The sequence below is a fragment of the Orbicella franksi genome, chromosome 13 (genome assembly GCF_964199315.1).
Source record: "Orbicella franksi chromosome 13, jaOrbFran1.1, whole genome shotgun sequence".
Classification (NCBI taxonomy): Eukaryota; Metazoa; Cnidaria; class Anthozoa; order Scleractinia; family Merulinidae; genus Orbicella; species Orbicella franksi.
The window spans coordinates 3,111,344-3,132,877 of NC_138157.1; the positions used below are offsets into that span (position 1 = coordinate 3,111,344).

Here is a 21,534-nt window from a genome sequence, read left to right on the forward strand (position 1 = left end):
TATACCAAGGACAGGCCTGGCTCAGCTTATACACGCACTTCAACGTCTCGTTTATTTGTCATTTTGGTTTCATGCGTTCCCTTTTTTCAGATGACATGTCACCTGCCCCGAAGTTCCACATGTCATTCAGGGTGGAGAATCAAGCTGGCGTCGCATTAAGGGTGCTCACAAGCGACAATGACCCCCCTGATGGCTTCAAACTGGAGCCAGAGGACACAAGTATCATCACCAAAGAGGTTAGCAACCCCAGTGATTTGTCCATTCGTGCAGTTGTACCGGGCGAAGAGAAGACGTTACTGGTTAATGGCCTACAGAATCTCCTTATATCACCCAGTGTGGCGCCTGGAGATCCCTATGTAATGAAAATCACAGGCAAAGGAGGTGAGAGTTTCGTTCTTTGATTTCTCTTAACGGCGCTGAATAATTATTAAAGTGGCCGAGTAAAGGAAAATGACCTAAAATAATTGAAAACTGTAGTAAAACACTCAAATTCCCAGCTCATTTAGTAGAGGAAAAACATTAAACTATCTCAACTTAAGTGTTGTGATGCAGCCGCTTCAAAATTCAAAACAGCCTGTATTCGTGTTTGTTTGTTTGTTTGTTTGTTTGTTTGTTTGATTGTTGCCTGGTTGGTTTGTTTGGTTGGTTTTTTCCATCTTTTTCAGCGTGTCTCGATGTGCTTAATTGAAATAACCGATTTCAAGGCGCAACTCACCGATAAATTCTCATTGTGATTACTGAATCGAACTAAATTCCACGTGTGGGAGGTGCATGACCAATATGAAACGACTTTGAGCAAGTAATACATTCTAACTTGTAATATTGCCTCGTTCCTACTTCGCACATTCAACAGATGTTGTTATTCTTTCAGGAGAAGCAGCCCCAGATGGTGGTATTGTGGTAAATACTCCACCAGGTGAACATTTTTTTTTTTTTCTTTTTTGGGTGCTTATTTTATGACTGATGATTTATGAACGTCATGAAGTTGACTATGAGGGCTCTCACAAAGTTCGAACTTGTGAACGTTATCGGCCGTTAGGTCCATTTTACATGTAGTTGTAATAATTAAGTTATCTTCTGCCAAGTCGTGGTTTAACAATGGTCTAGCCTAGGCTTAGTTTGTTATCTGGCTGTTATCGTTTTCACAGTCCCAAGTATCTACTTCTGGAGGTTAAAGCACGTCACGCCACAAGGCTTCATGGAGGGTAACCCTGCTTTCAGAGTGCACGGAACCGTTCAGGCGAGTGACGGTGGTGTGACATTTGACGGACAGACTGGGTTCCTGACCACTGACATGAGTGCTAATGACTGTGTGATGAACCCTGCTCTTTGCCCCAAGGGTCTTTCAATTGGTATGAATCTGAAGTTCGACCAGTCAGTGAAGGACTACAAGGAACCAAGATATCTGATTGACACGGGCGCTCAAAGCTCGCAGACTCGTGGTATTTCGATTTATGTTAAAGATGGGAAAGTCTTCTTTACTTTGGCGATTTCACAGAAGGTTTGGGAGGTAAGCATGAAACAATTTAAGTTTCTTATTTCCACGCACTGCAGTGATCTAGATCGTATCCTTAGTCGAACAAACTATTGGGACACGAGTATCGTGGACAATTTTTTCCCAAGCCCTCCCCCTTCCCCAAGCAATGTTGGTTTTGCTATCTTTAAGACTACGCAGAGCACAGCACCTTCACAGCAATTGGGGGCGGGAAGGGGTTGGGGTATTGGGGTTATCGCTAGATGCGTTTCAAATAGAAGAAGTTGTTAAATATCAACAAATGTCGTTCCCTCAACTGCTTGTGTCGCCCACATTGAGGCTCGTAAACCTTTTCCTGGTACACATATACACCTGTTCTCAGCAACTGTGTGCTGCAATGTTAAATAAAATGTTTGTTTTTTTTGTTTGTTTGTTTGTTTGTTTAAAATACGCACCTACATGCATTTGTCAAGCTATTCTCGAGAAAGTTCAATCAAGCTAGCGGGAAGATGTTTCTACGTAAAGCGTATAGCTTCAAGCAAACAAATCGTTGGTTACTGAGCCACTGAAACAGTTCTTATTCTCATATTCGGACAGCTCAAGGAACCCATTCGGAATGCTCCTTTTTCATCGTGAACCTGTTTTCTAAGTAATTCCCAAGTTTTCGCCAATCGTATTTCTTTTGTTAGGTCTCAGCACCGTTAACATTTGACAACTGGTTCTACTTGACGGGAACATGGAGCGAAGTGGAAGGCTTGTCTTTGTACCAAAACGACATACTTCAGGCTTCAGATGCTCTGGGAAAACAGGTGGCGTCACGACCGATAAACGTCGCCCAAACAAACCTATGTATTGGCGGAAGAGTTCCGAATGTGTTTGGATCGGACTTTGCAAAGTTTTCCATCAAATCACTGGCTGTTTTTGACGAATGTATCCCAGCTGCTCACACCGGCAACGTAGCTTCCTTCTATAAAGACTATGATGGATCAGGTCAGTGATCAGTTTAGTGATTCCTCTTACATTACCAATAACTACGAGAACGAGAAGTAATGAGAATAAATAAACTTGTCAACAAATGTTTTTTTTTTTTCTCTGAGTCAGCAGGTATTTTGTTCAGTAATTGAGCCGGCCTTCAAAACATATTGAAATTTTTGGAGGGTAAAAAAAGTAAAGGAAAGTAAAGCGAAAAGCAACGGTCATTTTCCGCTGAATCTAACTAATGGCCTGTCGTCTAGTAGAGGTGGTTAGAGTTTGATCGAGAGAAAGAATAACACTTTCTACGGTAACAAGGGCGCACACTAGACTTCAACCTGGAGAGTCTTTCAGAAACATTCTGTTGGGCTTTTTATATAAGCAAACAAAGAAGGATTGATAAACTTTCTTCACTTATGCAGAAAGCCCAGTAGCACCCTTATTGACTATGGAAAGACCCTGAGTATGTACATGTAAGTAACGGAGATATATACGTCACGTACAGCGGCACAGATCCCTGAACTGGAAGATATATCCTTAACCTCTGGGTATTAATTTTAAGGGAAAAGAAGTGGACGTAGAACGCGAATGAAATTTCGTTTTCATTAGCAAAATTTCGTCGAATTTTCGTAGAATACCTATTTTGAGAAATCCCATTTTTTACTGATCTTTTCCCCCTAATTTTCAGGAGCTGCCACCAAATTTTACATCGTCCTGGAAGTCACAAACTTGTCAAAAAAGAAGTTCACTCTGATGCCGTCCGATCATTATCCGTCGCAAGGTTTTACCATCACCCCCGGGATAGTAGCTAAGATCAAGAAAGCTGTGTCCAGGCCCTCAGCGGTTATCTTCAATGCGCAGGACGATAGTGAGGCACACGAAGCATTGTATTTGAATGGCCTAGATGACATTTCTGTTACTCCCACCAAATCGCCGCTACAAAGTGTGAAAGTGACTATAACAAAAAAAGGTTAGTTTGCGATTGTGCGAATGCGTGGAATTTTTTCTATGCCGATGTTTTCTTCAAACATGTGTCTGGTTTACTTGATGTATGTTACAGTTGTGATACCGGGTGTGGTTTGCGCGGGAGATTGTGATGTTGTAGTTTTGGCATACTTTGCGCAATATTTCCAGTTTTGCTTATTAGTTACGTGTTTCAAAAGGGAGTGGGAGAGACGACTGACGTTTGCTTTCGCAATCAAAACATTGAACTGTTCATTTTCCCTTTGACTTTTAGGACGGCCTTAAGATAAATAGTTTGACGTTATGTAGCGGCACAATGGTCTTCTAATACTCTGACAGAATTTAACACGTTCAGAAGCTTTATGATTGCATCATTTTCAGAATCTGAGCTAATATTTATTCAAATTAATTTAAGTTTATTAAATGAAGTTCAAGTTAATCATTCAAATCTCATTTCTTTACAAATAACAGGTCAGTCGTTGTCGGAGCCTGTGATCCCAGCCGGTGAGTTTGAATGAGGTGTTTCCACATCTAAATTCTCACTACTTTAAGTTGAACATTTTGTGTGGGATATGCAAAATTTTGATCTTTATGGCAGCTACAACCTTCATATATATGACATTTATTTTCCACTAAGTAATATTGTGTAGTTAATTGTATGAATGCGAGTGCAATGAAGGATTTACACTACGAGTGATTATTCAAAATTCCCTCAAAATGAATTGCACGACTGACGAGCCTTTAGGCGAGTGCAATTTGGAAGAATTTTCAAATATGAAGAATAAATCCTTAGTTTCTCGAGCTTTAATACGATTACTAATTTATTATGACTGAGGAAATTGCGAACTAGCTCTGCAGTGCAAATTAAGAATTAACGATAAATTGGCCTACTCTCAGCCAATCAAAATGAAGTAAGTTTCTCAATCATACCACCCTTATTCTATTTAGTGATATATTCTCTTTTCCCATTAAAGATCAAACGATGGAGGAGTCAAGTGTTTCAGGTAAATATCAAATCCCTGTCCCATCCTACTCGTGGAATTTTAACGGTGAAAAGACTTGTTGACTTTGTTTCTTTCGAAATCATGCCAAGCTTTAAGTTTTACGTTAAACAGATGGTTTCTTTCAGAGCAAATAGGTGGTTATAAGTCCTTGTTAATCACATGATGAGCTGTTACACGTGTTTATTGACTCATAGTCAGGTACAGTTTGGAGTGAAAAGCGCGAGAAAAGTCGTGTTAGGCAAGTCTTTCCTCTGATTGGCTCATAGCGCGACACCTTCGCTCTTCATGATCGGCTAGATCATGTTTCGCGAGTTTCCTCAAACTGTCAGCAAATCCCAAGCAAGCGCTCAAAGATCTGAATTGTGATATCTGGTTCTCCTTTTGCAGCACCACCAGTCAATCCATCCCATTCGTGGATCATCTCAGCAATGAACGACAAACTTGTCCCCGGTAACCCACCCTTGGTGATTCAGGGCAGTTTAGAAGCTGTCCAGGGAGGATCTCGTTTTGATGGTGCCAAGAGCTCCTTGAGCGGCGCGCTGCCCGGCACGGCTTGTGTATGTGATCCAGACATGTGTATTAGTGGCTTTGCTGTGGGTGTTAAACTCAAGTTTAGTGATGAGTCTTTGACGTATAATGCACCACAGTATGTCATTGATACTGGGGCTAGTGCAAACAACAAGGGTATCAGCGTCTTTCTGCAGCTGAACTCGCTCTATTTCAAGATCGTCACATCAAATGCGGTTTATCAGGTAAGGCTGTCTGGCCAAATAACACATTCCCAATATCAAAGGTTCCAGACAGGCTTTTTCAATCCCGCATCTCGCCATTTTTTTTTTTGTTTTGTTTTGTTTTGTTTTGTTTTTTTTTGCCTCAATCCCGCCATCTCACCGCAGTCAAAATGTTTATTTTTTCGATCCCACCAGGTTCAGTAGAGTCGCAGTTCATCGCGTAACGTCTGTAACATGCGATGTTCTGTTTTTCATCCCGCATCCCGTCGTCATTTTTGAAACTATCCCACATCCCGTCAGCCGAAATGAGCAAATCTCGTTTCGCCGAAATATTTTTATCCCCCCACCGCCCCATCCCGCCATTAAAAGCCCTGTCACCCTGTATCCCGCCTTCATGTTTACTCATCCCGCATTTCGCCAAACCTATGGTGGGCCCTTTATATCATATGTTGCACGTTTTATTTTGCCTGTCCCTAACTGTTTCGGCCACGTATTCCCATTACAGGCCTCCATTCCAGTTTACGCAAACAAGTGGTTCTACGTCATGGGCGACTTTAGCAGGAAGACTGGACTCCAGGTCTATTGTGATGGTGAGCTGGTTGACGGAGACGTCCTGGGGACGAACGGAAATCACGTGAAATCTGACAATCCCCAGAATTTCTTTGTGGGCAGCAGTGTCAATCAAGGAGCACACGCAAGGTTTCAGTTGGCTTCTATCTCCACTTTCAAGGGAGCAATGTCTCCGAAAACGATTTCCCACATCTACAGTTACTTCTGGAGACAAGGTAGGTAACGCTCGCATGACCTAGTTGCTATGCGATACGGAAACCACTTACTTTTGCTTCTAACTTTTTCCCGCCAAAAGTTGCCCCGGACGTCACAGCTAGCTATGAGACTGTTGTTTTCCGCCATTAGAGTATTTCACATTACGCTGGTCTTATTTTGAGCACAGTAATAGGATCGAGCTTTATGCTGGAATAACAGTGACAAAAACTGGTTGGAGGCTGGGTAGGCCGAGAAGAATTTGGACACCAGTCACGTAGTGCACATAGCACATACACATGAATTGGACTTCATTAGGCGAGAAGGGTTTGCTTATTCAACCCTTTGCTGCTGCATCACAGTAGCGTTTTCATTACCAGAAACCTCATTCCGGGTAACCAAGGCAGAGCAATGGCAGCTTATATTGAGGTGTCGGTCATGCTTCAATAGAACAAGTGTTTTAATCTTGAAAGAGTAAATTTTAGTTTTTTATGTGAGCATATGGAGTATAATAGTGACGCCTTTCGAGCATAATAGTGAGATTTTTTGAGCGTCAAGCATTAGCATAATGATGAACAATTTGAGCATAATGGGTAAAACTCTGATCGCCATAAACGCCGCGTACATTATAGTTTCCAGTTGTTTCTTGCCAATCATCCTTGTAGCAAATTTCAAAGTGGAGTTTTAAGGTTAAGGTAAGCAAAGAACCTTTTCGAAACGTCTTTTTGATTTGCTTTGTAGGATCTGAAGGAGAAGGCGAGAAATATTTCATGATTTTGAAAGTCATGAACAGCATCGGACAAGACGCTCTAGTATTCTCTAGCGATAATCAAGCACCTAATGGTATGCTGGTGAAAAAAGGCTCCTCTCTGACCATTGTGAAGACTACGGTTTCCAATCGGGCTGTTGACTTCATCGCCATGGATAGCACCACCAAAGCTAGGTTGTACCTCAACAACTTTGCTAAGTTTAAGGTGACACCAAGTCACTCACAAGAGCAAGTTATGGAAGTCACTCTTGCACCATCAGGTACGTGCTTACGTTACAGTAATCACGTAGCTCAGTTGGTAGAGCATCGCACCGGTATCGCGGAGGTCACGGGTTCGAATCCCGTTGAAGCCCTGATTATTTTCAGGCTTCTTTTTTCCAGTTGCTTAAATTGGAAAATTTACTGCGATGATCATACTTCACTTTCAGTAATCACGTATGTTACAAGTGGTCACGCACTTTTGCAGTACTCTTTACACACTTATCACACTCAGTGTAGTGACACAGAAGTTAGCTTGCATCGTGACAAAATTGTAGTAAAACATCTTGCCATGCCAACAAACACAGTTTAAAAAGAAGGTCGTGACATTTTCGTCTTTTTTTTAAAATTTCGAATTCTAGTGCAAAACGTGTGCGTTACAAGAACGTCACACTATATTATTACAGAGAGGCTCTTGTTCTTGCTACATTCTGAATATATTTTCATCTTTTTTTATTTTTTATTTATTTATTTATTTATTATTTTTTATTTATTTATTATTTTTTTATTTATTTATTATTTTTTTATTTATTTATTATTTTTTTATTTATTTATTATTTTTTTATTTATTTATTATTTTTTTATTTATTTATTTTTTTATTAGGGGAAAACAACGATGACACGGCTGGACTTGCACCTTCTGCAGTCATTCCCGGTTTGTATTTTTATCTAGTTCTATTTCGGTTTGTCTTTAATGTGATTACATGTCACTTCTCATGGCATCGCTTACCATTGAAAATATTTTGGTTATGTAGCTAGTCCAGTGGCTCCATTTCACTCCTGGTCTTTCATCTTCAAAACACACAACAAGATCGTGGGATCGCCAGCTCTCAACCTGGTCGGCAACACGCTCATCAAAGACAGCAGCATGCTATTCGACGGTGCCAAGACATTCGCTGAAACATCTCTCTCAGTAACCGACTGTTTACAGGACCCGGGTCAGTGCTTGAATGGGTTCTCCATGGGTACCAAGGTGAAACTCGATGAAGCTTGCATGTCGTACAAAGAGCCCAGGTACATTGTTGACAGCGGAGCGCGCAGTCTGACCACGCGTGGCGTGTCTGTGTACATAGTGAATGGTAACCTGTTCTTTGAATTGGCTACCGCCAAAAAGGCTTGGAAGGTATGTACATGATGATATAACATGTGTTAAGTGCAGAAGAAAGAGTTTATAATAATACATTACTAGTTCAGTTTATGTGCTTTCAAAGGTGACTGGAAACGCCGAAGCAATCCATAACACTGGTACAGATGTTAACCCTTGCCATAGAGTACTTACTACAAACCACAAACTCATTTTATTTCATTTATTTCGGAGATCACTACTTTTGAATGAGGGGGAGGGGGGGTAGTTGGGCGGGGGGGGGTGATTTGGTATAGGCATTATTTTTTAAAACATTTTCACGCTCTAGGAATTAATTTCTCGAGACGTGTGTATGATGTGTGTGCATGATACTTTTTTTTTCTTTGTAACATGCTTTTCTCTGGCTCACTGAAAGTACGTGGATTTTTTTTTTTTCGTAAGTGGTCGTGAGCGTGAATGTACCCTTGCAGGATATAAATATATTTATTTTCAAAATCACCCACCCCCACCCTCTCCAAAAGTCAAATGCAGCATTCCTAAGGGGAATCAATTCCATGTTCCTAGTGTTTTTTTTTTTGTTTTGTTTTTTTTGTATAGATATTTATTATATGGCTAGCCCCGTGAGCGAGCAAGATGGATCAAATCCTGCACTGTGGTTGGCTACTTGAGTGGGCAATGGAGCTATCTTGCCCGCTCGGGACTACCCGCCGTGTCCCGCAAGAAAAATTTCCCCGAAAGCCATATAATAAATCCTTTATTGACCAAGCTTGTTCAGTTAAGATGGCTGGATATTGGCCTCCTTTTTTTGCGAGTTTATGGACCTCGACTTCGTCTCGGTCCATGAACACGCGAAAAAAGAACTTGGTCAATATCCAGCTATCTTGACCTCGCACTTGGTCAATAACCCATACGTATAATTCTGAAAATCTGGCTTTGTTCTGCAAACGATGAATACCACTGTCGATGCGCGCTCTGTAAAAGTATTTAACAGTGCGTTTATGGTGCGTTTATGGTGCGTTAGTTTTACAGTGCGTTTAAATGCGTTTATGGCGTCTTTAGGTACAGACAAAAGTCTTCCCCGATGTTTGGTGCTATGCCAGTATAACATGGAGAAACGGCCTCGGTCTCAAACTCTACCTGGATGGTAACGAAATTGCGTCGGATGACCAAGGAAAAGAGGTCGATGTTCAGCTGAACGCTAACAAGCCTAACCTGTGCTTTGGACGGGATATTCAAGGGGCAGGGAATTTTGCCAAGTTTGCCATCGGATCGTTCGCTACGTTCAACACGTTTTTATCGCCATCGATCATGCGCAATGTGTACACTTTCTACTTTAGAAGTGGTAAGTGATGACTTTGGGTGTTTCTTAGTTGATTTTCAGATTTAGCTCTGATATTAATGCTAAATTACAGAAGGGCTTTCATTGCTTCGACCATTTCACCCTTTCTCCCTAACATGGTTATTTTCTGTTCATAATAAAAGCGTCTTATAATATGGTTTTAGGTTGTCAATCATATGTTCATTTGAGTACTCACTTGCACTCTTGCTCTTTAGGCATGTTTGATTCATCAGCTTCCAATACAATAAAATTGAGAGTGAAAAACACGTTTGACAAAGATGTGCAACTTATGGCAAGCGATAAACAGCCAGCCCAGGGTATTCAGGTAAGACGGTCTCCCCCACCCCCACCCCTCCTAAACAAGGACCAAGGAAGGGTGCCAAATTACTCCAAGTATCTCTGTTGTATGGAAACTGGAGTGAAACGCCTGTTTGTTATAGGACGTATACCAACGGCATTTTTTTTGTTTTGTTTTGTTTTGTTTTGTTTTGTTTTGCTTTGCTTTGCTTTGCTTTGCTTTGCTTTGCTTTGCTTTGCTTTGCTTTGCTTTGCTTTGCTTTGCTTTGCTTTGCTTTGCTTTGCTTTGCTTTGCTTTGCTTTGCTTTGCTTTGCTTTGCTTTGCTTTGCTTTGCTTTGCTTTGCTTTGCTTTGCTTTGCTTTGCTTTGCTTTGTTTTGTTTTGTTTTGTTTTGCTTTGCTTTGTTTTGTTTTTGTTGTTGCTGTTGCTTTTTGTTGTTGTTGTTGTTTTGTTTTGTTTTGGTTTTTTTTTTAAGTATACATGTTTCCAAAGGCGTCTTAATATGTTCAATCAGATGAGATCAAATCACGTCAATTATTTTCGTTACGACTCTAAAACAGTTACGAAAGAACCCCGGGTCGATATCTGAGGCTGTAGACATGGACACTTAGTTAATACCTTTTTTTAATCGTGTAGATACTTAAAAAATACACTATGGAAGTCCGCAAAGATGTAGCTGTTGGCCAAGCAGTGACGTTTAGTGCCCAGGCTGCTTCTCAGAAACTACTGCTTAACAATCAAGATAAGCTGACTATTTCGCCGCAGCTGACGCGTAAAGGCTCGTTTGTGGTGGTCATCTCCAAGGAAAAGATTGATGGAGCAGGAGGTAATATCAGCGATCAGAATAAAATTTCTCTTTACAGTGTTAATACTTTGTCAAGCAGACAAGTGGTGAGAATTTAGGGAAATCATCGAATAAAGGATACTGTCTTGATCTTCCATCGAACTCTTGCAGTGAAGTGTTGGCCAGGAATGTTCGCTTTAAAACACTGTACCTAAGTTCTATAATTCTACCAAGAAATCAAGGTTAATAAAATTCAAGGGTCTTTTGACACGAAAAGACGATTTTGTTCATTATTAACTCAAATTTATTTCTTCTTGCATTGATTGTGTTTTGTCTCAATTCAGAACCTTGTATGATACATTACATGTAGCTAGTTCACAGTCGCGATAGATCAGCGTAACTAGAACAAGACTTGAATGCATAAAAAACACTGTGCCCATGCAATGTTTTGCAGCATGTACTACACAAGTTTAAGCCCTACTACTGTTAGACATAAATGTAACTACATAATGAACAAAACTTTTTCTTATGTATCTTGTTCCTCACACTTAAATACAACATATACATAATTCATATGGGTACTGCTTTGGCTTAGCTCTGTTTGCTGGGTAAGAAAACTCAACAGTCCCAAGTGGGATACATTAACCACAGGCCGTTTATTTTGATAGCAAACTTAAATTACAAACATACCAAAGTACTAGCTCAGCAAAGGATAGGGAGAAACCACTAGCTAGTGTAGAAAATGGAGTGTGCCGGAGAGAGGGAAAATTCCCGTCACTTCCTGAGAATGCTGTGCAAAAGAGAAGGTGGACCACATTTAGCGATATCTATATTCCGGAGGACAGAAACTCCCCCAACCAAGCACTGGGTCTAGCTATGTCACAACCTACATAAAATCATTTATTTTGGTAAAATAAATTCCCATTTTTTTCTTTCTTATGTCGTTGATGTTACCCAGGCGTTTGTCACTGATGAGAAGTTTTTCTTTCTTTTAGGTGGGTCCGCGACTGGAACTTATTACATCTCAGTGAAGATCATGAACAAGTCCGGCAAAAATATTGTTTTAATGCCGAGCGACAACAACCCTCCTCAGGGCTTCCCTGTCAAGAAGGGCTTCATGATGTCCTTCACCAAACCGACCAACGGTAACTCTCCTATAACTTTCAAGGTTGTGGATCCGGCGTCGAACCAGTTGATGAAAATAAATGGCAAAGATGATATTGTACTAACACCAAGTTTAACCAAAGGTGCACCTACAACCTGCGAGATTCTCGCTCCAGGAATGTCACAAGGTTTGTAGTTTGATTTAAGTTCACCTCCCAGTCCTGAGATAGAGCACTTATCTGTCGTGGCCGCCACAGATCAGGAAGAAGTCAGGCAATTTAGCAGAAGGGGCCACTGTAAAGTTGTTTGCAAAGTATGGGAAAGTCAGTTGGAGTGCAGATTTTTGGAGGTTTTGATAAAAGTGTTGCTCGTAAGAGTAAGTTTGAAAGTTTTTCAAAGAAGTACGAAGTATGGTAGGCTGGTGTTTTCTTCCCCGATGTATCTCTCATATTGCTCCGCAGGCTTTGTTTGCCAGTTTTGTACAGTGAAAGGTTAACTGTGAGCGATTTTCCTGACGTTCAACTTATGTTTGACACTGAAGTCCAGAAATATTTCGAGCGTTGACAGCCCGTCAGATTTTATTGTTCCGTTTTCTTATCTCATAACGTATTACCCTCCCGCAGTGAAATGATGCGTGCATTGAATGTGTTTTACTCTGTTAGGAGGACAGCAGTATTACATCACTGCTCGCTTCATGAACAAGGCAGGACAAGACGTGATAGTCAAGTCAAGTGACAACAACCCCGCTCAGGGCTGGAAGGTAAAGAAGGGCTTCATGATGGACATCACCAAAGGTACCACGTCTGCTCAGCCAGTCACGCTGGCAGCGACATCAACGGACGGCAAGACACCGCTGGCCGTCAATGGCACGACGGAAATGCATATAACACCACATGCTACCAAGGGGAACACGAAAGACGTGGTGGTTCTTGGAACACAACGTGAGTTGGTGATGGTGTACTTAGTTTGCGTTCTACGGTCTGCTCTCTTAGAGGAACTGATATATTTTCATTGCGTAAACTTGCTTCCACTTCTTATGGTCTTCACTCTTTTAAGTATTTTGCATGCAAAACTTGGAACTCTCCACCTAAAAACATTTCAGACGCCTCATGGAAACACTCTTCTTTCAGGCCTGATTGCTGATCACTACACTAGGCTTTGAAAGTTATTTTATATATTATATATATATATATATATATATATATATATATATATATATATATATATATATATATATATATATATATATATATATATATATGTCTGGATTTATGAAAACGGTGTTAAAGACTGAATCAGGTGTTTTTTGATTTTTTTTTTTTTTTTTCATTTCTTTGTTTTTGTTTTCTGCTTTCGCTATGACAGCAGCTTGTAAATCTTACCTAGCATGAAATGTAGGAACTCCTTGCCGCATGTTTCATTTATTTAGGTATTTTTTTCATTATTTATCGACCCTCCCCCCCCCCCCCCCCTTTTTCAATTTGCGTTAAGTTTAGCCCAGGCTACACTCGCCTGAATTCAGTTCGCGCGGTGACTCTGACAAGGAGCGACCGATTAGCGTTCTGTATTTGCTGTCTAAAGGAAGTCTGCCCGAGGACATCATTAAGTCCAATGAAGGCCCAAGTCTAACGATTTGCTAGTAAGCGTCGTCCATTATCGTACCTGAGGCGGGCCTGAGGACATGTGTAAACTGTACGGGTCACATTTAGTCCCGTAACAGAAGGCCGTTTGCCCTGTGGCGATAATGTTGTGCTTGCTTTAGACAGCAAAAATCTTTCGCCACATCAATTTAGGGCTTAGACGTGCAGTGGACTAGACATTTCTAGCTGCTGTTGGCGTCATTTGCTTTGAACTTTGATGTAGCTAAAGACTTAGAAAAAAAATCTGTTGAAATCTGGATGTGCCATTCCGCGCTCGACAAAATTGAAGTACATCCGGGACATTGCTATTTGCGAGCAAAACATGGCCACGAGGAGAGAGAAGAACATGAGTTCAAGCGCTGATCGTGAGTAGAATTTCCTTGTTTTATCAATTTTAGGCGTTCTCGGCTTAGCTAAGTATCAGAACTGTCTGTGATTCGCTAGCGCGGAAGAAATTTATTTGCGTGGCTTCCGGGCGATAATTGACGTAACGACAACATGTTGAGTGTTCGCTTACTGCTAACTATGGCCTAGTTTGTCTGAAGTTCAATCGATTCTCGATGTAGGAAGCTCTTGTTCAGTCCATTTAGGACGATGCAGGCCTTTAGAAAGCGATAGATTAGCTCTCCGCCGCGGTTTTGATATCTGTACGTTCGTGTTGATTTAGACTCCAATTTCATGTTAAAAGCACTCTTAATTAAATTGTACAATTCATGATTCAACGAAAAGACGGTGAATTTAGTCTTCCTGGCTTCAAAAGGCATACAGGAGAGTTATTTGCTGTTATTTGAGCTACGATAAGCCTCGTGGAAAGCTAGCTCTAGGACAGAATTGTAGCAAGTTAGATTATCAGTGACAAGTCAAATTCTATGGCTATGTTTTTGCGAATCCGGTCAGATATTGAAATGAAATGTCACGTAACGGCTACTTTTTGGCTGAAATATAGAGGTAAATAACCGATTCCACTGCTTACCATGCTCTTGTTAGCGTGACTGGCTAATTTAACCCACAGTAAAGACATAGTGAGGTCATTTAGGTGAAATCGCAGAGGTTAAGCCTGTCTAAATTAGTGCCGCGGCGAACCAAATGATCAATTTAGCTCTAATTTAGTTTTGTTTGGCTCGTTCGACTCATTTTGCAGCGACTTTAAAGGCTTGTATAGGCATGGTATGGACTCTATTAAGAGTACACGAGGTAGATAGCACTCTCGGTGCGACATGGCCATATTTATGTACATTTTCTAACCGTTTTTTCAAAAACATGCCCGCTATTTTGGTGCAAAGTCTTTAACACGGTTTTCATAAATTCAGACATATATATATATATATATATATATATATATATATATATATATATATATATATATATATATATATATATATATATATATATATATATATATATATATATTTTAGACAAATATAAGAGTTAATAGTCAGGTAGTTCTTGTTGTTTTATATTTATAATTTTATTTTTCTCGAAGATATTAGCTTCTTAGCTACTCCGTACATTCAAGATAAAATAAAGTCATGTATTGTATTGTATACAATGTAGTTGAACTAGGACTCGGCAAAGAAACCAGAAGAATTTCTCTTGGCCTGAGTTCGATTACTCAGTTTCTCAGTTAACAATCTAAAACTTTATCAGTCTCTTCTTAGTCCACTGAACGTGGACGCTAAAACTAGTCTGGAATCCGTATTGTTACCCATAAAGATTGTAGTCGAGCTTTCCTCTTTTAGTTTTAATGAAGTTATCAATCAATAAACACTTCAAATTAAGCGGTGTAGTTTTTTAGCAAGTTGACAGGTCCACTAATCAGGGAACTAACTTCAAATATTGTTAAAACTAAGAAATCTATTATTCGCTCTGCAGAGTTCCATTTCTCGTTACTTCATCACTTGATATTTGTTAAATGACTGCATTACTAATTCGATGCGCCCCGTTTCAGTTTCAAGCAAGAAAAAATCCCAAGTTCCCACTGTGAGGCAGCACATCGCTGAGAAGCCTTCACTGTATTACGTGACCCTAAAAGTCAGGAACCGCGCCGGCAAGAAGTCCATCATAGCGCCTAGTTACAAGGGGCTGAACGAGGGATTCCACATCAACAGTGGTGCCATTATGAAGATCACGCGAGAGTTCCAGAGCTCTGAGCCCCTGCTGCTGAGGGCCTTCGATCCCGATTCGCACTCCGCGCTGATGATTAACAATCGCAAGAGTATTATCGTAAAGCCCGCTAAGATTAAAGAAAAAGTTACTGATGTGGTGATATCTCCTTTGAGTAAGTGGAATATATTTTTGTGGCAAATTGATATAAAGTGAAGTGGTTTTTGACATTCTTTGTGAGGAGATATGTTTTTTACACCTTACATTACAAAATGGGCAGGAAAGAGGAGAAGGCCTAGTGTTAATCTCCGTTAAAAGTTTGAAATTGTTTAACAAGACGTTAGCCACCTTACTTCAACATTTAACGCAGTGTATTTACAAATTGTATGGTTGTCTGCATCTTGAAGTGGCTCTGAGACGACTGAAAATGCGTCGCGGATTTAGGCTCTTCTAGTCAGCCGTTTTCAACCCTAGAATCAACCGGTTTCCTCGTTCAATATTCGTGTTTGGTTGCTGGGCGCTGGGCGCTGGGCGCTGGGCGCTGGGCGCTGGGCGCTGGGCGCTGGGCGCTGGGCGCTGGGCGCTGGGCGCTGGGCGCTGAAAAAGGGGGGAAGGGAACAAGATGATGAGTCCGGAGTTAGCGTGGGTGGCAAATCTTAGCGGCATTTTCGCGAAAACTCATTAGTCTAACCGATTTCTTTTGTTCTTTATTATAAGATGGGCCCTCAGGACCTGAAGAGCGTTACATCACATTGCTGTTACACAACAAGGTCGGCCGTGAGATAAGAGTTCAACCGTCGAGAGGCCGCAAAGGAGGGTATGTTGTTCCAAAAAATGGCTTCTTGAAGGTGTCCATGATATTCCCCAAGAGCGGGCCTCTCTCTCAGCCCGTCACATTTGACGCTGAGGATCTCGAGACTGAAAACGCCCTGGAGATTAATGGTGAAGTCAAAAAGATTTCAATTACTCCTGGAGAATTTCAAGATGAAGTGTTAAACATGACCATTACTGCCCCTGGTGAGTCGAAGACGAGTTTGGTTTCGTTTGTTTTGTTCTTGTCTTGTTGTTTGTTTTGCATTGTTTGCGTCTTTGGCTTGGTGCTAAAGGTTTGTATGGAGAATTCTATTTTGAATCGGCGGCCTTAATAAGCCATTTCCGAATTACCTTAAGCTTCTTCAGTTCTCAAAGCGAGTCTTGGCGTCCTTCCTGCACCAGGCCTTGCTTTAATAGAGAGGCTTAAGGCAACTCGCAAATGGGCTATTCATGGCAAGTGACTTCTAAGTTATGAACCGCTTGAATCTTGCCAGCCCCTTTCAGCCCATTACCCAGCTGTCTACAGGCTTCAATCCACTAAGCTTCTACCAAAACATCCAAGGCTACTATTATGCAAAATCGTTTTAATATCATCTCTAAGGGATATTTTTGACAATTTTCCTTTCAAGCTTTATAAACTCTTACCCTGCTTCCTCCACAGCGCCTAAACTCAAGCCAGTACACTCCTGGTCTATGATATTAGCAAAAGACAGCCGGCTTTCTGGCCTGCAACCTGCGTCAGCCGACAAACTCTCAGAAAACAGCATCATATTCCACGCAAGGCATCCACACTCCACGCAGGAAATCCCTGGGAACCCTGATCTGAGAACACACGGAGAAATGACAATAATAGAAGGAGGTTTAGCATTTGATGGACAGGAGTCGCATGCTCTGGCCCAAATCGCTTCGGACGACTGTGTGGTAAACACAGAGAAGTGCACGAATGGGCTTTCATTTGGTACAAAGCTCAAGTTTGACAAGGCGGATGAGTCTGACGGGCCGCGATATATTGTGGACACCGGTGCTCACAACCCACGCATGCGCGGGTTTACCTTATTCAAGCAGAAAGGCAAATTATTTGCGTTAGTTAGAAGTGCGGATAGGGAATGGATGGTAAGTTTTGGGGGGATAATAGAGAACCTCTGAGCTCGTAATCTAACTGTTAAGTCAGTGTTAGGGTCAGGTAGTAGCTCTCGCAAGATCTCACATGAATGGCTTGAAACCCTTCGCGAGAGCAATAAAACAAACAACGGAAACAATGCACCTAACCCCAAAACAACTACAGTTGCTCTACTATGACGACAAATAGAATTAGAAGCTTATGAGGGCTGCTACTCTTCCACGATGTTATTGCAAACGCCATTTTACGCTATTTGACGCAACGTGACAGATCGTAACGTAATGTAACATGGCGTAACTTGCAGATCCTAACCTGGCACACTTAGTAGCGTTCCGCCATTGATTATTCTTTAGGGATCAAGTCACGCTCCGAGACAGCGTTTAGCGCAATAAAAATGTTATAACTACATGCATCAAGGAAAGAAGTTCCGCAAAGAAGCCACGAGACTGCGATAAGTAAAAGCTGCGGCTTACATCATGTAATCAATAACATCTCGTCCTGTGATACGTTCTGTTTCCATTAAAAGGTCGAAAGCAGTGCCAGTGCACTTTTGAATGACTGGGTGTACGTCATGGTTACTTGGAGTAAACACGATGGAATGAAAATGTTCTACAACTCGCAGCTACGAGTTCATAATACCACAGGGGAACCAGTCCCTATGACCACTGTAGCTCCGTACAAGGACGACTTTGTGATCGGTCGAGAGGTGGGAAATAACGGTCCGTTTCACCCTGCCAAAGTTGATATTGCGTCTTTCACAACCTTCGCGGGACGTTTGTCACAAGATGACGTCAACGCGGCCTATATCTTCTTCTGGAGTGGATGTAAGTTTTGAAAAGTGGCAACGATAATTAGATACCATAAAATTTCGCAAGGAAAATAAGCCTGGTCGACAGTAACCCCCCGGATATTGACCGCCAACAATCCCCTTCTATGTTTAGATTTATCTCGAACGAGCGAACGAACGATATAATTTCTTCCGTTTACAAAGCCTCTTATTGCAGACCCTGCACTGCCTTTTGTATCTTTATGGTTTCTCTTTGGGACTAGGTATGTTCCTTTGGCCACTGTTGAGCGTCTATTGTGTTTCGTATCGTTAGGAGAGAGTTTTATCATGTGTTTTTATTCCTATTTGCACGCTGAGAGGTCAAATGCCAGCACCCTTTCAAATATAAGCCCAGCCGTTTTGTTTTGATGCAACCAGATAATCTCAAACTCGGTCCAACATTTTTGTTGCTAACCTTCCGCGCATTTCCTCCGCAGTGTCTGCTAAAATCTATTACGCTTCTTTGTGCGTCACAAACGAAGTGGGCCGAACAATTGTTCTCAAGCCTGACAAGGGTAATCCCCAGGGGTTTGAGATCGTGCCTGACTCGACCCTGGAGGTGACATTGATGTCCATGTCAACTGATGGTGCGCCAATCAAACCGGTTTACTTCATCGCTGAAGACAAAGAAACTTTCACACATCTGAAGATCAACGATTTTGACAAACCTTTTCCTGTGACGCCCAGAGATGGAAGGAAACCTTGTAAAACGCTCATCGTAACCGTGGCTCGTAAGTGTGTGTTTGTGTTAAGCGGTTTGTTTAAGGTTTGCGTGAAATGTTTGCGTGAAAAGTTGAAAGGATTTTTGACGACTCTAACTTGAATTTGATTTCTAATTTTTAAAAAATCTCTCGGCAAAAGTTAGGAAATTTTATTTCAGGTTTTGATAATGGACGTCGTAGATAATGACCCTCGTATTATGGAAAGTGGAATTTGCACTGATTTTGAAAAAAAATAATAAATGATGATGATAATAATAATAATAATAATAATAATAATAATAATAATAATAAAAAAACATGATGGCAGAAAGAAATTGTACTCTATACAAAGGCAAGCAGAACAATTCAAACAAGAACTAGACCTATTAATACCAGATAAACAAGCAGAAGAAACAACCACCAAATATGCAAAGAGAACCAAACAAATGGCACGAAATAAGACCCAAGAAAAATTAACAAAGCAGTGGGAGAACAAAGCCCTACATGGAAGATACCCAAAGAGAATAAAGGAGGCAGATGTTGACCACCACAAAACCAACCAGTGGCTCAAAAGCAGTGGATTGAAGGCAGAAACGGAAGGATTCATAATCGCAGCCCAAGACCAAAGCCTAGCTACCAGATCATACCACGCCAGCATTATCAAAGACGGTACTAGCCCCCCTATGCAGGATGTGTAACAAATACGACGAAACAATTGACCATATCGTGTCTGGGTGTCCTGAACTTGCGAAAACAGAATATACCCACAGACACGATAAAGCAGCCGCGTATATACATTGGAAAGTCTGTCACAACTATAATATAAAGACATCAGAAAAGTGGTATGACCATGAGCCGCAAACAGTTACAGAAAACGAGGATGTCACGATATTATGGGACATGCCAATACACACAGACAGGAAAATAACAGCCAACAGACCCGATATAGTGATTAAAGACCACAAAACGAAAACCTGTAAATTTATTGACATGGCAGTACCATCAGACAGAAACACATCCGTGAAAGTCAGTGAAAAACTATCCAAATATAAGGACTTGGAAATCGAAACAAGCCGAATGTGGGGCATGAGAACGGAAACGATACCAGTTATCATTGGGGCACTTGGAGCTATCAAAAAGGGACTAGGAACTTATCTTGGAAGAATTCCCGGCCAATTAAGCATCAGTGAACTACAAAAGATAACCTTGCTAGGTACAGCACACATTTTGAGGAGGGTGCTATCATGCTAAAAACTGGCTATCCCCTAGTGCCCCAGGACCATGGTTTGGTCTCGGCCCTAAGGACTCTAAGCAAACATTACGTGAGGACGATAATAATAATAATAATAATAATAATAATAATAATAATAATAATAATAATAATAATAATAATAATAATAATAATAATAAGCAAAGCGAAAGCGTAAATTGTTAACTTTCCGTGAGTGTCATTGGAGTCAGGTTGTGTATTGTCCCTTGATAATGGAGCTTGGAATTTGTGTTATTCATGGTGATAGCCATGATAAAACTACCACGGTAACACAAACACTATTTTCCATTTTGTTTTCCTTTACGCACAGCACCGAAGTTACGTTACAAGAAAATGTGGCCACTGCGCAAGGTGGAAAACGGTCGCCTTGTCGGAGACGATCCCGTCCCTGAGGCCCACGGGGCTATAGTTCCCTTGGAGGGAGGGCTGCTGTTAAACGGCAATGACTCCTGGCTGGACATGGGAAACTTTGAAGGTCAGTGAAATGACTTCAACATGCATCGGATCCAGTGGATAAGATTTCTTTCCGTTATAGCGATTGGAAACGTTAGTTATAAACCAAGAAAATAAAAACACGGGACAAAGCAGTAGCTCGTTTATTACAATTGTAGCAGTAGTAAATAGCACAAAAATATCGATAAATTCTGGTTTTTGTAGCATGAAGCAATTAGGAATGTGACGAATCCTTAAGTTTATGTCCTGGTTCATCGCAGCTTTCTTTTGCCAGTTATGTGCCTAGGATTAGAGAGGTAGTTTGGATGCCTTAGTCATGATAACAAAAAAGAAAACAACCCTCATCGCCAAATGATTCTTGGCTTTCTTCGTCATAGTTATGCAACCCTTTTGTCCCTTTCATTGCAGGCGAATGTTTGAGCAATCCTGACAAGTGTACGGCTGGTCTCACATTCGGCATCAGGTTCAAACTGGACGATGCAGCTAAAAACTACAAGGACGAGCCTCATTACATTGTGGACAGCGGTGGCTCTAGTAAGGAGTCACGCGGTTTCACGCTTTTCGTGAAGGACGGCAAGTTATACGCGGTAGTTTCCGTCCCTGATGAAGTATGGCGGGTAGGTTGAACCTCAAACTTGATTCAATATTTCTCTATGTTCGTTTCTATAAAGTTATCTGAATGTTATTTTTTGAGAATTTTCTGTTCAATTTCTGTTTGTTTTGCAGGTTGAATCAGATTTCTCGTTCAATGTATGGCAGTATGTGATGGTAACCTGGGCACGAGATAACGGTCTGGCGTTGTATATAAACGGTACAGAGATCACCCGTGCGCTGGGGTACATGCCTCAAGAAGGTGATCACGACAAAGATACATATACAAGGCTTGTTGTGGGACGTAATGCGGCAGGGACGCCGTACGGTTACACCAGGATGGTCGCTTCGTCTCTAGAGTTCTTTGATGCGGAAGTTCCGGCGGAAAGCGCCAAGGATGTATTTTTGTACTTCTCCAGCAATGGTGAGGTTCTGTGTATTTTCTTTCTTCAAGTTTGCGAGCTTCAAACTTTAAA

General features: G+C 41.2%; 2 protein-coding genes across 7 annotated transcripts in view; one reads left to right on the forward strand and one right to left on the reverse strand.

The window, feature by feature from the left end:
- Positions 1-21,534, reverse strand: part of LOC145466391 (uncharacterized) — a 343,779-nt gene that overhangs the window by 173,110 nt on the left and 149,135 nt on the right. The window lies entirely within an intron of this gene.
- LOC145466341 (uncharacterized) overlaps positions 1-21,534 on the forward strand; it is a 71,030-nt gene that overhangs the window by 33,175 nt on the left and 16,321 nt on the right. For all 6 annotated transcript variants that reach the window (XR_014041869.1, XM_081450055.1, XM_081450052.1 and 3 more), the window contains 25 exons: positions 91-381; positions 872-916; positions 1,149-1,510; positions 2,164-2,464; positions 3,135-3,416; positions 3,881-3,913; positions 4,384-4,413; positions 4,801-5,165; positions 5,650-5,929; positions 6,648-6,935; positions 7,538-7,588; positions 7,689-8,056; positions 9,077-9,359; positions 9,572-9,681; positions 10,290-10,479; positions 11,433-11,729; positions 12,204-12,482; positions 15,130-15,459; positions 16,002-16,301; positions 16,759-17,210; positions 17,744-18,041; positions 18,481-18,774; positions 20,325-20,489; positions 20,876-21,084; positions 21,194-21,482. Coding sequence is in view for 5 of the 6 variants with exons in the window: in XM_081450055.1 (XP_081306181.1) it covers positions 91-381; positions 872-916; positions 1,149-1,510; positions 2,164-2,464; positions 3,135-3,416; positions 3,881-3,913; positions 4,384-4,413; positions 4,801-5,165; positions 5,650-5,929; positions 6,648-6,935; positions 7,538-7,588; positions 7,689-8,056; positions 9,077-9,359; positions 9,572-9,681; positions 10,290-10,479; positions 11,433-11,729; positions 12,204-12,482; positions 15,130-15,459; positions 16,002-16,301; positions 16,759-17,210; positions 17,744-18,041; positions 18,481-18,774; positions 20,325-20,489; positions 20,876-21,084; positions 21,194-21,482 (6,192 nt within the window). In the remaining variant the exon portion in view is untranslated. The remainder of the gene's footprint in view (positions 1-90; positions 382-871; positions 917-1,148; positions 1,511-2,163; positions 2,465-3,134; positions 3,417-3,880; positions 3,914-4,383; positions 4,414-4,800; positions 5,166-5,649; positions 5,930-6,647; positions 6,936-7,537; positions 7,589-7,688; positions 8,057-9,076; positions 9,360-9,571; positions 9,682-10,289; positions 10,480-11,432; positions 11,730-12,203; positions 12,483-15,129; positions 15,460-16,001; positions 16,302-16,758; positions 17,211-17,743; positions 18,042-18,480; positions 18,775-20,324; positions 20,490-20,875; positions 21,085-21,193; positions 21,483-21,534) is intronic.